This window comes from Trachymyrmex cornetzi, unplaced genomic scaffold (genome assembly GCF_001594075.2).
Source record: "Trachymyrmex cornetzi isolate Tcor2-1 unplaced genomic scaffold, Tcor1.1 scaffold646, whole genome shotgun sequence".
Lineage (NCBI taxonomy): Eukaryota > Metazoa > Arthropoda > Insecta > Hymenoptera > Formicidae > Trachymyrmex > Trachymyrmex cornetzi.
Genome location: NW_017299966.1, coordinates 882,328 through 898,822, shown reverse-complemented (window position 1 = coordinate 898,822; position 16,495 = coordinate 882,328). Strand labels below are relative to the sequence as shown.

The 16,495-nt window shown below is 37.8% G+C and overlaps 1 protein-coding gene across 3 annotated transcripts in view; it reads left to right on the top strand.

Annotated features, from left to right (window-relative positions):
- The window catches only part of LOC108767071 (rho GTPase-activating protein 20), a 189,701-nt gene that overhangs the window by 168,274 nt on the left and 4,932 nt on the right, over positions 1 to 16,495 (top strand). For all 3 annotated transcript variants that reach the window (XM_018516750.1, XM_018516751.1, XM_018516752.1), the window contains 2 exons: positions 14,482 to 14,664; positions 16,297 to 16,455. In XM_018516750.1, the coding sequence (XP_018372252.1) occupies positions 14,482 to 14,664; positions 16,297 to 16,455 (342 nt within the window). The remainder of the gene's footprint in view (positions 1 to 14,481; positions 14,665 to 16,296; positions 16,456 to 16,495) is intronic.

Below are 16,495 nucleotides of genomic sequence, written 5' to 3'. Positions count from 1 at the left end.
GAAGTGTATTGATGTCATGGAGAATTACGCGGTAAAAAAACATTGTGTACACTTGTGTTGGATTTTTTAACATATTCGAATGTTAATTTAACATAATATGATTATGTTATTTAAAGATTATCTGTTAAATTGATATTCAACATTTTTTAGTGTTAAAATTTGTGAGTAAGTGAACAAGTAGCATGAAAATAATGTGTTTTAAAATGTAAATTCTAAGATAAATGAATGAAATATATATTAATTTAACATATCATAAATGTTATTTATACTAAAAAAATATATACTTCCACAGTTTGTTTACAAATTGTCAGCATTATCTTTTTTGTGATTATTTTTTTATACAATATCTGTATAGTTTTTTTAACATTATATTCATCTTATATTTATTGCAATTATAAATAAAAATTTATTGCAATTTTGCGCATGCAATGTTGATATTTTTCAAAAAAAATATTTACATGGAAAAATTTGTATCTTTATTTTTAATTTTATTATTAGTATAATGATTTATTTCGCACATCTTTACAAGTATTAAATGTTTGTTCGATATTTTATAACTCTAATTACTTAAGAGAATTAAACAGTTAACAAAAGACTGCTAAATACGTTGAAGAATTAGCTGCTTTTAACAGTACTCTTCATCTTTCCAATTTTATCTGAAGTCCCGGATCTTAGATCTACATGCATCTTATCTTGAACCGCTTATTTATACTGGACGCATTTAAGGAGCGTGCGCCACGTTTATAGAATCGCCCTGTACGTATTCTCGTATGTCGGAGTGTAAATATAAAGTGGGCGATTTGGCGTCTGGTCAAGAGACTGTCTACGAATGTCCAACGATATTCTGAATTCCGCGAAGAGACGAGAAAGGGGATCCCACGCAGATCACGGGGAAGCAGAGGGAAGGGCCGCGTGCTACACACAACCTGTGTTTGAAGTTATTTCGAAAACTGGCCCAGGTGCATTGACCTGCAATGTACTTCTCCTCCACGTTTGGTCTACTGACTGTCTTTTCTCGGACGTTGGTCGGAAATCGAACTTCTAGATCAGAAAATGAAGAAAATTTTCTGTAATATTCTTAAACAAAATTTTATGGCCCACATTATCGTTATCTGATTACGTACTGCGACGCGACATATATATATATATATATATATAGCTCGAGTAGTATTGAAAAATGCCAACAATTGAAGTATATGTAAATGCTAACTTAAGTAAAATTAATTAATTTAGAGTTGATTAATTAATTTTATAATGATATTGAATTTATCCATGTCCGAGGTAATTATGCTTGTAATCGGTTAACCATTTTAAATCAAATCAGACCAAGCAAATGGACGCGAACAGACACGAATGAATAATAACTTGGCTGTTTGTGCTCATTAAAACAAGCTGTTCATTCGTGTCTGTTCGCGCTGGTTTACTTAATCTATAAGATATGTTAAGATCCAGCTTTACGTAGGATGAGAAAATTTTAAGTGTGTGTCGAAATTTTATTTTTTAAATTTAGTAGTTTATTCATAATTAAAGATTACATAAATATGGATTAAATGCATCGTGTCATTAATGCATTAAGTCGCTCTGTCATTTGTTTAATTCGTACGACGTCATGTTATACTTGCCAGAACTCATTAACGAGCTTTGTGTACTAGACATACCAAAGCGTTCAACAATAGATTACGAACATTCATGGAAAATGTGGGTTAGAAGTACGTTCTCGGATGACTCTCGGTGGAAATCATGCGTGAACAGAAACGCATTGCTTCCTTCGTAATAAGAAGATAAGGCGTCAGCATAAGATACACATCAGCCGGCATTCTTGAACGATGACTAAGGGCCGTCCCGCGTAACCAGACGTCGGCAAGGTCGTTGTCACGACCCTTCGTAAGCTTTACATAGGACCCCTCTTAAGGATGTGAAAAGCACGCTCGTTAAAGGCGCCAGTCGCTTTCAGCAGCAATTGTATTGCGTACGAGCGTTTATGAACGCGAATATATAACCAGGCGTCGTCGTCCTGCACCATAAATGCACTTTAACGCGATAATCTGCGATAGATTATTATTCGTCAATGAGCATGCAAGAGAAAAATGCTGCATTAAGTACCTATAGATGCACCAGCGAATGTTTGCTAACGAAATTGTTATAGGAAGAAATAATACGATAATTAGCAATTCCAGCTTGAACGAAAAAATGAAGCCCGTGTTGCCAGGCATGACAAGAGCCGGTGTAAACTGTTCGATAAATTTATATGATAAATCAATAAATTCATTCGAAGAAAATACGCGCCATTAAATGGACAAATAATAGAAATGAATAATAAAAGGAATATTTAAAGACTTCTTTGAGGTGCAGTAATTTGAATCAATTGTTCCAAGCATTGAGCATTAATCAATTGCTCCGAGGCATTGGTATTACGCGCTACGTCTTATATATCGTCGTATCGTATAATACTTATGCAATAAAGAGAAGAATTCTTTTATGAAGTAATTTTCCATGAAGAGAAGCTGTCGTAATCACGATAGAATATTCTTGCGCGCGCACGAAATGCGAAAGATCGCGTCAGTGCAGCGCTTTCCTGCATATTTCGAATTGCGAAAATTGTTTCCGTATGCAGTAGCGGAGAATGATAAACGATTTTGCGCCCAAGGTGGCAGGGGGTATTTCCTAACAGGTGACACGCTATCGCGTCGTCGCGTTGTAATTTTGCTGAAATTCGATATGCACGCGATTAAGCGCATCGTGTGCGTATCGCGCGACTTGTCCGGCAATGACGGCGACAGAACGGCGATTCTATTTGCCCACGCTAATTTCCGCGTAAAGCTGCAATCGAAGAGGACACGTTTCGTTTATCAAGAACCACACCTGTTCGTGACGAATGAGGAATCATTCCCGGAGACGCGAATAGGACAAGGGATGAAGGGGCGGGGGAGAGGGAGAAGATCGCGAGGCGGAAGAAGAGAAGAAGAAATAAGAGTAAAGAGAAGCGCTCGCTGAACGCGAGAGAAGAGTGAAGAAGGGAGAGAAGAGGAAGAAGGGAGAACTGCCTTCGGTATCTTCGTATGCGTTTCCTGGTAAGGCTCTTGGCGATCTTTAAAGTCCTTGCTGAGGAATCAAGAGAGTTCGTTGCTTGAAAAAGAAGAAAAGGCGGAAAAGACGACGGCAGAGAGAGAGAGAGAGAGAGCGCAAACTTCTTTCTCTACTCTGGGATACGGTAAGATATACGAGGAGTGAGTTACAGTGTGTCTAACGTTACTTTGAACGATCGGAAATAAAAAATTTTAGTGAAATTTTTTATTTCATATAAATTTTACTGCGATAGCATTTCAGTTGATATCGTGAAAATCAGAATATATTACGCTAATAATCGAGAAATTGGTAAAAGGAATAAATTTATCGAATCTTTTTAATTTGTAGATTTAATTGGAATTGTCTGTTTAATTTAATCGTTATGCTGAAAGTTTTACGACGATTGTCTGAAAAAGAAAAGAAGTACAAAAGGAGGTTCTCACGCGGAGAGAGTGCTCGTTTAATTACGTGCAAGTAGTATAAACATAGAATCGAAGTGGCGCAGCCGACGATATTTTGATCGAAATACAACCACCACGATTATCACGATGCAGCATAGGGTCGGGCATTCGCAGGGTGTTCGCATGACGGGTTTGAATAAAGTGCCTTCGTCGCGTCGCGTCACGTCTCGTCGGTGTACGAAGCGAGCATGAGTACGGGCCCTTTAAATATCGGTCCAGCATATCCTGGCCCCCTCAATTCGGCCGAAGGCATCTCCGACCGAGGCGCAACCAGTTTTCGGCCACTTGGCTCTGCATGGGCGAACAAACCCGGGCAAAACGACGATGCATTAAATCGTATGTTAAGCCGTAATTGCGTCCTCGCCGTGGGCGTACCGATGGACCTTCGAATCACCTTCCATTTTTCTTCTTCATTTTTTTCTGTATACCTTTGTACCTTTCAGCTACATTTTACATTGATCCGTCTTCAAAGCGAGGAATCTCAGATTTCTTAAAGTCGAAAATATACGGAAAGAAAAAAATTGCAAAGAGACGTTAACGATTTGGAAATTCAAGAGTTTGAGGAAATTTATCGTGTAAATGATTCTCTCGTAAGCTTCAAATATTTCTCGATAGCTAGAAATTATTTTGGAAATTGAAATATGTTCTGTAAATTTTTTATTTTTCCAAACTTTTGTATAAGAGTTGGTGTATCTTCACACTGAGAAAAAAATGCTGTTGATTCAATTAAAGTCTATATTACGGGCTGTCACTAACACAAGTGATTAATTCATGCGTATATTTTATTGATATAAAGGCTTGATTATTGAGATAATAATTTATGCCTTTGTGTCAATAAAAATATACATGAATTAATCACTTATGTTAGTGACAGCCCGTAATATAGACTTTAATTGAATGAACAGGATTTTTTTCTCAGTGCAGGAATCGCATTTGATGCGATTCCTTCGCAAGCGTATCGTTTCAACGACCGACTTCTCTTTTACCCTCGATGGAGGCGCGTACGTGCACGCATAGCACCTCTGGGCGCATCCTCACCTTCGACGGGATAGGTAATACTTCGTTCTCGCTGATGTCGTGGCGGTTAACTACCACGTTTCAAGGACATCCACTCTCCTCTCTCACGTTTGTTCCCTACGCGAATCTACGTCGGATAACTTCGGATTTTGCTTCGAATCTTTTTTCTCCCCTCGCTCTCGAATCTCTGCTCGTTGGATCTCGTGCTAATTGCGAGAATCTTCGGTTCACGAAAGAGCCCGACTTCGGCGACGTCATAAAAAGTCGGAGCTACGCACTTAACCGTGGGCGACAAAGATTTGATTGCACGCGATTAAAAATGTCGTTTATATGCAAGGCCTCTCGCGAGCATGTCCTTTAAGGATGATGATCGTTACGATATCGATCGTCAAGATGTGACCAAACGGAGAGACACTTTTGAACCGAATATTAAAATATATTTACATTCTGTATAAATACATTTTAATAGTCTGTAAAAATTTTACGTTTAATTAGCTCTCATACTGAAGTATCTCCTTATATCTGTTTGAAGCAATGTATATCAATATCGTAATATATATCCTAATATTTACCATTATTATGATTGAATCTTGTGAAAATTTTGTCTGACATAAAATAATTAGTTTTGATTAAATCTTAATTTTTAAAAAGCTAAATAAAGGAATGTCCCTATGGTAATTTCTTTTTTCTTTTTAAAACTAAAAATATAAACAATTATTTTGTTTTGTTTTAAAAAAAAACAAGATTTAGAAAAATGTTATCTTCGGCTTATGTATAATTATAGAGTATCGGAATTATGATATTATTTAAATTTAACATAGACGAACGAGAGAAAAAAGTTTCAAACTCCTTCCCACACGCAATTCTACGTGTCTAAATTGAACAAAAGTTTGTTGATAAATAGCACAAATATCTGACGCTCGGAAGTCGTCACACTTAAATCATATGCAAACATTGTCTTTTTTGTTTATCTTTGTCATGCATATTCGACGAATGATAATTCAGAGGCAGCAGGACACACCAGGGGGGGAACTGTCGTGTGCGATCAAAATCCGTGGGTGGCATATTTGGCTCCCCATCGGGGGGGCTTGTACCTTTCCGGGCAATGACGTCAGGCCTCATTATGCATTCGACGATATCGTTTTGTCGTCGAAGCGGTTTGTCGCCTTCGCTCCGCGTGTATCCGCCCAATAACGCATACGATGACGGGGCTGGGGTGCACGCTCGACCCATTCTTCTAAATCAGCTTTTGGACAACAACCGCGATGGATGTGATTTATTCCGGTATGCGCAAAAAAGAAAGCTGTCAGAAGGATATAAATCTAATTTTGATACTTTTGAGACACCTGATAGAAAAGTCCGAAATTTTTATACAACAATACGCCAGTTATTTAAATATCAGGTGAGCTCCATGGTAGTTTCTCTGAAGAATGTATATATATATATATGAACTTTATACAAATGCTTATGTCAATAAATTTCACAGATTACACATTTTACAGGTTGATAAATTCCACGTTATGCCTTGTTAACTGCAAGTCCAGTGTCTTTCGTGGTTGGTTTCGAAATCGCGGGAGTTGCCAACGTTAGCCATGTCTTTGCGAATCGACGTGTATCTTCTTCGATTATCTTGGAAACATGATCGTAGTGCCTATCGGCCACGATCTCGAGGAATTCTCGTTCTCTCGTGCATGCGTGATTGCCGCGTACACCGCAATAAGTGCCATTGTAGTGGAAAAACAAGTTGCACGCGGCACTCCCATTCACCAAATTCCTTCCTTTCATCGACGCTGATTCTCCTGGCTTTCAGCTTCTTAGTTTCCTTTTCTTCTCACCTCGTTAATTCTCTCTCTCTCTCTCTCTCTCTCTCTCTCTCTCTCTCTCTCTCTCTCTCTCTCGGTGAAAATTTAATAAATAAAAGGTATCGACCGAGAGAGAGAGAGAGATTTGAATTTTTTATTTATTTACAAAATGTCAAATCGCGAGATCTAATAATTTTATTTACCATTTATTTTCTTTTGAGAGAAAGAAGCATACCATTGTTCTCTTATCTCTTTTAGTGCGTTCTTTAGTGTACCGAAGGTAACATTACAAATCGTTGCAGTTAAATGCTTCTCTTATATCCTCATAAAGTGCTAACGGTAAATTATTGAATATTCCTTTATTCAGATACCTTTGTTCCTTTGTACGTATCGTATACATAATTGAGCAGTTGTAATGACCATTCACTGCAGACCGTCAAAACCTCAATCACACCGAAATTGTTCAAGGAAACGAATGGCATAATCATCTCTTGCGGTCGACTGGTGTTACACACATATTTCTGATATTTAGCGACGTTTCTCAATAATTTTCAGTAGAGTTATGCGATCAAGAAATCACAATTCAGTTCAACCCAGATGACGGAATTCCGATCGTAAAGACAATTCTTATTGCATTCATATCTATAAGTTGCTTTGCGGTTGTAATACCCCGAGGGACTGATTTCACAACGCACCTAAGTCAGGATTATAATTTGTGCTGCGGTACGCGATCCATTACGAATCGTCCGAACAAATATAGTATCCCGCTCGACATTAATCTTCTCTAGCTTTCTTGGGAAGGTACTCATATTAAGCAATTTATCGTTAAATAGATACGCTAAAAGTTATTTATTCAATATTTACAAATGTACAATTGCACGCCGAAATTTTTCGGTAAGAAAAAATTAATAGGGTATCTTTTTATTTGTTTAATAGGATATCATTTATTCATCTATCAAATGTAAATATTTGACATAAAATATTTAAATATAATTTAGACGTTCAGTTCAATTTGATAAAAAATAAGACAAGATTGTCGGGAAAGATTAATTATAATGCATTGTCTTTTATATTATAATGTGACTTATTCGTGTGTGTGAATTTTAGATCCTGGAAAAAGAGATAAGAGATTCCGCGGGTTATTAAATAATTTTAATGAATTTTATTTACACATATATGAGAGGAACTTATTCTCTCGTACGAGAAAATGATATGAAGAAAATGATATAAAAATTTACATAAATAGTCAAAGACTTCTTGACGCGTTTCATTAAACACGCGGATGCAAAGCTATTCTGACCGTTTTACAAGCAACAGGTATGCGAGTCTCGTCATTCGAATATTACGAGTTAAGGAGACCATACAATCGAGTCTCCTTTCCGTTCTACGTCACCGAGCACGCGACAAATCTGGAATCTAAGCCAAGGCTTCTATACTAAAAGCTAACACCTTCAATATTTCAATTTTATCGCGGCCTTCAAGAATTTTCTGAATATTGCTATATATCTGATAGTAGAAACAGTACAACGTATGTAAATTGTCGCAACTATGTATATATTGTATTATATTATATCTTATCATTATTGCCACATAAATTGCAGTAACAACTTTAATAAAATCAAATTCAATTTTTTGTTGGTAAAATGGATGTTATTGTGTAACTTATAAAATTATATTTTTAGAACACTAACAGACAATTTTTAATTATTAGCGCAATCTTATAAGTAAGAATTATATCAATTTAAGTGAGAGTTATATATGATTTATGGTTTTATTTCTTATACATTGTGTGTGTAATCTTTTGAGATCGAGCTACAATTATTCGTATTAGTATTAATTGACAGTATAATTTTATATTTCTGGTAAAGTTACAAATTTTTTTTTTAAATTAACGGGAAATCACGTCTCGTTATCCGTTTATTACACATAATTTTTTTTCACATAATTTTACACATAATTTAATTATCCGACAATTAGCCTAATTATCCATCATTAATTATCATAAAATTTCCGTCAGGGAAAAATCTACTTCTACCATCCCAAAGAATCTACCGTGGAAATTATCTCGGATAAGACAATCTATATAACAATAAGTAAGGGCAAGCAAATGCAAGTAGCCTTCAGGGCAAAGATGGATTATTTGCATTTCGAATCGATAATAATCACGACAGCGTTACATTACCGAGCACAACAAATGTCAGAAACGACGTGAAAATTGCAAATACGCCTGGTTATTATCTTTGCTGTCACGGCGACTTTCTTCTAACATAATGAAGCCTTCCGCCTTTCGGTAACATTGCGCGCGAGAAAAGTCCTTTCGACCCTCAATAATCGCACAAAGAAAGCAATTTATCACTGTCACGTTTGTGTCATGCAATAATGCCATCGTGGCTGTTGTCGCGCATTGACACCACCGCCGTGCCGTCGCGAAGGAAAGTTCGCTAATCTGAGAAGGAGAGAGGAGATCCCCTACGGCGCGAGGAATCGCGACCGGATCGTGGCAATTTACGAAGATAATTCTGGGCAATGAGCAGAGAGATGAGAACGAGACGGAACGATCGACGATCGGCATTCAGCCTTTATTACGAGGAAGCGCCGCGGCCGTCCTCCTGATGTCGTCGGCGGTCGGCCGTCGGAGATTCCTTCGATGAACGCGCGAACGGCGAAAGGCGAATGTGGGCAGACGACACGTCGTGGAATACCGAATGCTGTTTCATAATCCGCTTCGTCGGACTGCATATCGGATTGGATACCGCGTTTCTTCAATTTCGCTTACGACTCGCTGAAGTTCCATTACGCTCACAGCCTTGAAACTCGCAATAATAACAAAATTTTTTAATTAAAGAAAAAAGATGTGACAGTTAATGCACAAAATGTATTGAGTAACAGCAGTACGGTATTCGAAATTAAAGGTGTATCCGAAGCTTGAATCGGGATCGATTCAAATTGAAAAGTTTCAAGTCTAAACAATCTAAACTGATTATAGAACTTCGTGTCGAACAAACCGAATCTCGAGGCATTATTTGCATTGCAATATGCGATATATCAATTTCTCCTGGGACGAGTGAAATGTCCTCGATCCTTGAAACGACGAACCTTTGCTCCACGTCTAGGCACGCTGCTCAAGCATGTGCGTAAAGCACCTAGGAAGCGGGTTTTGTAACATCGAGACAGGTGTTCTCGACGTTGCGCCACGCCGCCGCCGTAGCAATTTGTCCCGCGTGTACACGTACTGGGTGTCCCCTGAGAAGTTGTGTACACAAGGCTACACGACAACCCATTTTTCTTGAGAAAGTATTTCATTTCCGACATTCTTGCACTCATCATCATTTTTAAATTGTGTCGAATCATCGTTTTCTCATGAAAAGCTTTGGATTTACCCAATCAATTTTCGGTAACTCTTGCAATATATTTTCCTCAGCGTCAAACCTTCTTTTGCCAATTAAGTTTCTGAATAAAATTCTTGTCTTACACGAAAGAATAGAACGCAAATTAATTAAACGAGATTAGGTTTGTCGAAAGACTTTTATAGGACACCCTGTATCTGACAGTGTACGTGCGTATTCTCGCCGTTCTTGTAATATAGAGATGCCGATGGAAAAGTTATATTCCACGTGCCCTGCGGGCTTCGACATTCCGTGTACCTTGCGTACGTCTCGCCGTTGCAGCGATCCAAATAAAAATTCACTCGGCAACAACCGACGAGATTGGCACGTTATTGAGCGTAAGAGTTGTACCATATTGACACGAGAGATGTTTAGATACCTTACGATATATTTTACTTCCAACATTGAGTACTTTTCGAACATTAGGAAAAATTATCAAGTATCGACATAATGTTATCGTGGTGATTATCATTATTAAGTGTCGATGTCTAGAAGAACTCGGTATCGTACGAGATATGGCCGAAATTAAAAGATCTATTTGATAGCAGAGATTTAAATCTATTAACGCTGATTATTTTAATCCCTGCTGCGCGGAACCTTCTGCATCAAAACATTAACGTTCATCCTCGAGACGTCCGACCACTATCCGCTTAGGGTTACAAATTCTTCAAGCGAAAAGTTTCTGCTGTTAAAAGTCTGCGCGTAAAAAGTCGCTATTCTCCCATCACATCCACGTGCATTCCACGTGCGTCTGTTGAGCTCTCGGGCTCGGAAGAATAGCGCGCTTCACGGCGGAATTTCGTTCCGCGATTTACCGTTGTACGTGCGCTCAACGTCAAAGGGGAATCCCGCGCGAGGAAGCGCGGAAGGGTTCGCGCGATATTGCGGATACACGTGAGGTGTAAACGTGCCCCGCTGCACTGTTGAGAAATAGCGCGCGCGCGCCCGAGGTAGTCGTCTCGCGAGGTCGCCGTCGGTGCTAACGGTATATACCTTTCAGATACATACGTCTGCATATATGCCCAAAGGCGGATGTATACAGATACGGGGTCGCATTTGTAGAATTAGATGTATCATCAATTGAATATCATGTCGCAACGATATTCAAATCGTTCGATGATGCGTGCACATTCGTGAACGCACGTCGTACGTAAAGCGAGGAAAATGTCCACGTCGTAGCCTTCGATCCTTTCCCTCACCATTCAATGTTCTCTCCCTCTTCATCAATGACTGATTAAATGATCGATCGACGCCTGAACGATTATATATTTGGTTGAACAAATTTGCTGACACTAACCGATGTAGTAAATCGTAACGAATTAATTATATTTTAAAAGAAGAGGTTATAGAAATCGATAATCCTCGATATAATCCAAATGAGAAAAAATTTTGAACATTAAGAGAGAAAACTATGGGAAATGTGATTGTTACTGATGATTTTTGTAATTTGCGAAATATTTCCTTCTTTCTCGTTTATCTATATTGAATCTTTCTCTTTATATATCTTTCCTCACAGTTTATATTTCTAACAATAAGTAACGTTTCTCAAATAGAAAGCTCTAAAACTTGATCATGTAAGAACTATGTAAGTCTAAATATTTGATAATTTATTCAAACAAGCAGGAAAATAAATTTCAAATGATGCAAAGTATTTTATGGTATTTTTTAAGTAGATAAAATTGTTGTCCGGATTTTTATTTATTTCGAAATAAGTGAAATATTTCGGAAAAAATTCAAAATTGATAAAATATTAGAAATATTTATGTGTATTTAATAAACAGCATGTGATACTACTTGTGTAGTGCTGATTATAGATTGATAATGTTGAAGAAAAATGTTTAGCATCTGGAGTATTAGCGAAAATTCTTTAAAATACTTTTAATATGATCAGAGATTTATTAAAATCTTAGTCTCCGTAACGAATGCATTTCTGTCAATCTGTTTCGGTTGCCTTTATCCGTCCATATTCTTGTCTCGTGTTTGCGATGTTACGGTGGCTCTTTAACATGCGAGAAGAAATCCTGACATTTATCGTCTGGCATTAATAACGATCCCCATGGCCTCGTCATGTACTACCTTTTCCATGACATCTTTCAAATTTAAAGAATTTTTTAAATTCATTTTAAAAAGTTGGCTAACAACCAACGATTTATCACAGTAATTTTAAAATATTAAAACATAAACACTTCAATAAGAATTGCTCCGTCATCCGTGTCCGCTTCTTAAAACCTGATTGAAATGATAGTATAAAGTACCGTTTACGATCAATTGCGACGTACCGAGTGTTAGCTGTGTTTGAGTCTATATTTCTAGAAACATAATAATCACGTCGCGACATGCGGTGAAAGTGTGCGAAAAGAGGCTCGGAAACGGTGCCGGCGCGTAAAAGTAACGTATGCGTCACGTGACAGGTTCAAGACAATGACGATGAGAAAGGGAAAGAAGGAGAACGAGAGACGCGAATAGTGAGGAAGACATGCTAAATTCCCCATTCTCGAATATGCGCGGGGACGGGTATACGTCCGAGAATGCCAATAACAAGTACCTACGTGAAGCGGAGATTACACGCGAAAGAGAAAACATGGTAATGAATGCTGTTGTGGCATTCATCGTGGAATTGTACCTAAAAGAAGCTTCGTAACGCGTAAGATATCCTCGAGGAAGAGCTTGGCAAGTTTCGATTTTTCCTCGAGAAAATCTCAAGGTGATATTTTTCTCTGATTCTATTAATTTTTTTTAATTATGTATTTTTTTTAAATATGTGATAAAATAATATAATAAATAATATTTTCTTCTTCTTCTTCTTCTTACGTTAGACCTCTGGCCTGTTACATCTTTGTGTTACATCTCATGTGCTTGTGGTACGCACGCTGATTATTTAATTATCACGAGCATATGGGACCTACAGTTTTAATGCCGATTCCGAACGGCGGATTTTTCAAGAGGTGTTTCTGTGGATAAAGATACTCTCGGGAGGTTGCTGGCCTTTTCCGAGAGGAGACACGAACGTAAATATTTTGGTTTCTCCTGGGAGATCGAATCCGGTATCTCTGGCATGATAGACCAGTGCTCTTCTGCCATGCCACGCTTACGCTCGTAATAAATAATATAATATAATATAATGAAATAAATAAAGTAATAATTTATAATTAATTAATATATATGTATATAATAACAAGAATAGAAATTGCGTTACATTATCGCATTGGTAATAAAGATTAATGGTACAGATTCGCGCTCTCTTCTATTTTGTTTAAACAATCTTTTGTACTTTCTGTAGACTTTTACGTTTGATATTATTTCATCACGTGAATGTTTCGTAATTTATTAAATCCGGAATAGCATTTAATATAGAAAGACGGTAAACGTGCTGCGCGCGCAGAGCCGTCTTACGATTCCGCGAGTAATAGTGAACGCGGCGGCGGCGATCGTTCGAAATTTTGCCGATGGCGATATTTTGCGGTAACTGCGAATTAATTCAGAGCACGTACAAGAGCCATCAACGGCCGCCTACTCGCGCACATTTCCTCGGGCATGGTAACTACCTGCCACGTTATGATAATTAAGAAGCGAATCGCGCGAGCGCCACGGCTATCAGTCGGGATAATCGTGTGTCACCAACGATATTTGACGGTGGCCTAATACCGTCGTCGGATTCTACGGTGAGATTTGTTATCGAAGTCGTGAGATTTACATAATTTGTAGAATCATTCACGATTATTCATGAAACTGATAATAATCCACGTGACAAATGTTTAAATTTGGGTCGGCATATGGAATCTTTTTTTCCATTTTATTACTATGATTGATTATTAATTTTAAGATCATCGATGTAGATTATTACTGTGAAAAACGTAAGACAATGTGACAAAATCTCCACCAAAGTAACAGAGGAGGAGACGGAGATTAATATAAGTTAATATTAATATCAATAACGAAAAGAAAATGAAAAATGATTATATATACATATATATAGTATAGAAAATCACATCATTTTTTTATTTTTTGTTAATATTAATTCATATATTATTTCCTATTCTAGACAAGAACAACGTAAAGGAATATTATAGACGAGTCTTATAATTTTCGCTTTCATTGAACAATGCTATATTTATTGATATGTTAGAATATATGCTTATATATTATCGCTGTCATTTATAAATGTCTAATGAAGCCGTACACGTGACATGTTGCAATAGTCAGTCTGAATCAGTCCCTACATACGGTCGTCGACTATGACATGAGCACAATCGTACGTACATCAAATAATGACATGTTGTCAATTTATATAACGCACCTCCGACTCGTGAATGATAATTATCGCGTTCGTTGTAGCGAGAAGAGAACACGAATCGGCGTGCATTTCCGAGGCCGTACCCGATCCGGTCGACGTTTCCCATTTATTTCCGCATTCAGTGATGATTATCAAAGAGATATCACATCGCGTTTTCCTAGTAAGTCGATATCAGAGAAAGTCATGTGTCTCGACCGCGACGCTTCCCTTTCCTATTTTCGTAATGCCTTTGGAAATTGCCAATTCCATCGAACGGCGATTTGTCGAAAATTATCGGCGTTACGTAAGGACCGTCGACGCAATCGCGAATTTTTTCCCCTGCACTCGGTTAAGATTTCCTAAGCTTAGCCACGATAGAAGTGCGCAACGTGTAATTTTTTTCGTCACGTAAAAAATTTATATTACAATTTTTTTTATGCTAAAGATTTTACGAAATGTATATTTCATTTGCGCAGGTGCAAAGGCTCGCCGATTACGAGAGGTACCTGGGACAAGAAGCAAGGAGCTTGATAGATAGTGAGTGCATTGACAGCGGGTCGGTCCTCCACCGTGGACAGTTAGAGGGTGACCTTCATCGCATCCAAGAATTGTTCCCCGGTGACAATTTGCGGCTGCACGAACGAGACGTTGTCACCACGGTACGACACGCATCTCATTAATATAAAGTATCTTTTCCCATCTGTAATTTCCAAAGAAGTGATCAAGGCTTCAGTTAAAAATCGCGACGATGATAAAAATGTTTATGCAAAGCAGCCTATTATTTTTCTCGTGAAAAATGTATACGAACAGCGACAAACAACAGTGCTGACAAACGGTATCGCGGACAATGCGCCTTGTAATTCAGCCTTTCTCACGGTCGTTTAGACGCATCTCGTTTTTCTGCGTCCGCGGAAAATGCTCGCGTGTCGTCGGCATCGGCGTGGCTGGTTGGAGCCGCATGTATACGCACTTCCTTCCCACGTTCATTCGCATATCCATCCGGATACGAGCGTATATCTGATCATTTCTCCCAGCTGTATTTTCACCCGACTTGCCCGTTAATTGTTGCGAACGGTGAAATTGACGGCGTGTCGTTCGTTCAATAGAGCGCTCACTTTCTGTGTCAGCACAACAAATATATGGAAACATACTAGAAACTATGTCACCGAGATAGAGACTGGCAATAATATGACAATGGAATGTACTTATATTATTTCCATGAAAAGCACGTCATTCTTTTTTTCGTACAATAACGGTACAAGTACAGCGAAAGTTAATATTATAAAGAAGTAAAAAGAGGACTTATAAAAAAAAGGACTTTGCTTCTGTCTTTAGATTCTGATATCGTGAATCACGATTTTTCTTTAATATCGCAATGTATAATATATTTTTTCTTGCGTATTTCGAAATTATAAGATCAGTTTTTTTCTTGTACGTCGTGGAATACAAAAATTACGGGCGTAATATTATTATGGTAGAAATAACAATCACACTTAAAATTATTTTTCGTATTTCTATATTCAAGGAAAAACATTTGCGCAGTTGCTTCTAGGCATTTTTATCCCATAAAACATTGGTGTCTGTCGGTAATCACTCGAAACTTTCGCTGTTAAAATCCTCGGGCGATACACTTTCCAATGCTATAAAATATAAATGATAGCGGATAATCTATCTGACGCGTTGGACGTATCAATGCCTTGTCTGGACTTTTATGCGTTGTAACAACGCGATTACACTGAGACGAAGTTGTGTGTTACTAACCAATCGGGACCACCAGAAGTGATTTCGTAACCAAAAAAAGAATGGCGAGTGAAAAATAGAGGATGTTGAATCATGTCAGAGAATCTAATAAGCCCATGTATGTTAATTCGTCCGTTCGATCCGCTACGAGAGCACTCGTTACTTTCGCTTGTAGCACACCTTAGAAACTCGCCGGCCAAATTTGGTAGTGACATTTTTCAGGCCTAGCTTAATACTCTGCACATGTGTGACACGTATGTGATGTTATACGACGCGATTAAATGCAGCGATAAAATTAGCATGCGGAAATAAGCCTCTAAGCCCTGCGAATTCCCCGATCGAGTCGTTACAAGAAGAGCTTTAAATTTGCATTTAGATTTTGTTATTTAGATAATCTAACATAAAAGTCTTACCTCTTCCTTCTATGAAAAAAAGATTAACTATATTTAGATGCCAACAAATGCGAATTATATCGAATTGAAAATTTCTTTTTCTAGAAATAACTTTAATCATTATTAGTCGTCCGCTAAATTTTAATCTAATGTTTTCAGAAAACAAAAAATATGTTACGTAAAAGAAATGGTAGTACTCCGGTCAGGCTAACAAGAGGACTTTCTCAAAAAACCCTGGATACCACGGATAGTACTTCATCCCCGACGAAATCGCCGACTAGGACTTTTCTTTTGGAAACGCCAGTTCAGTTCACCACGGTACGAAAAGCTTCAGGAAGTTATCAAAATTAAAATGTGC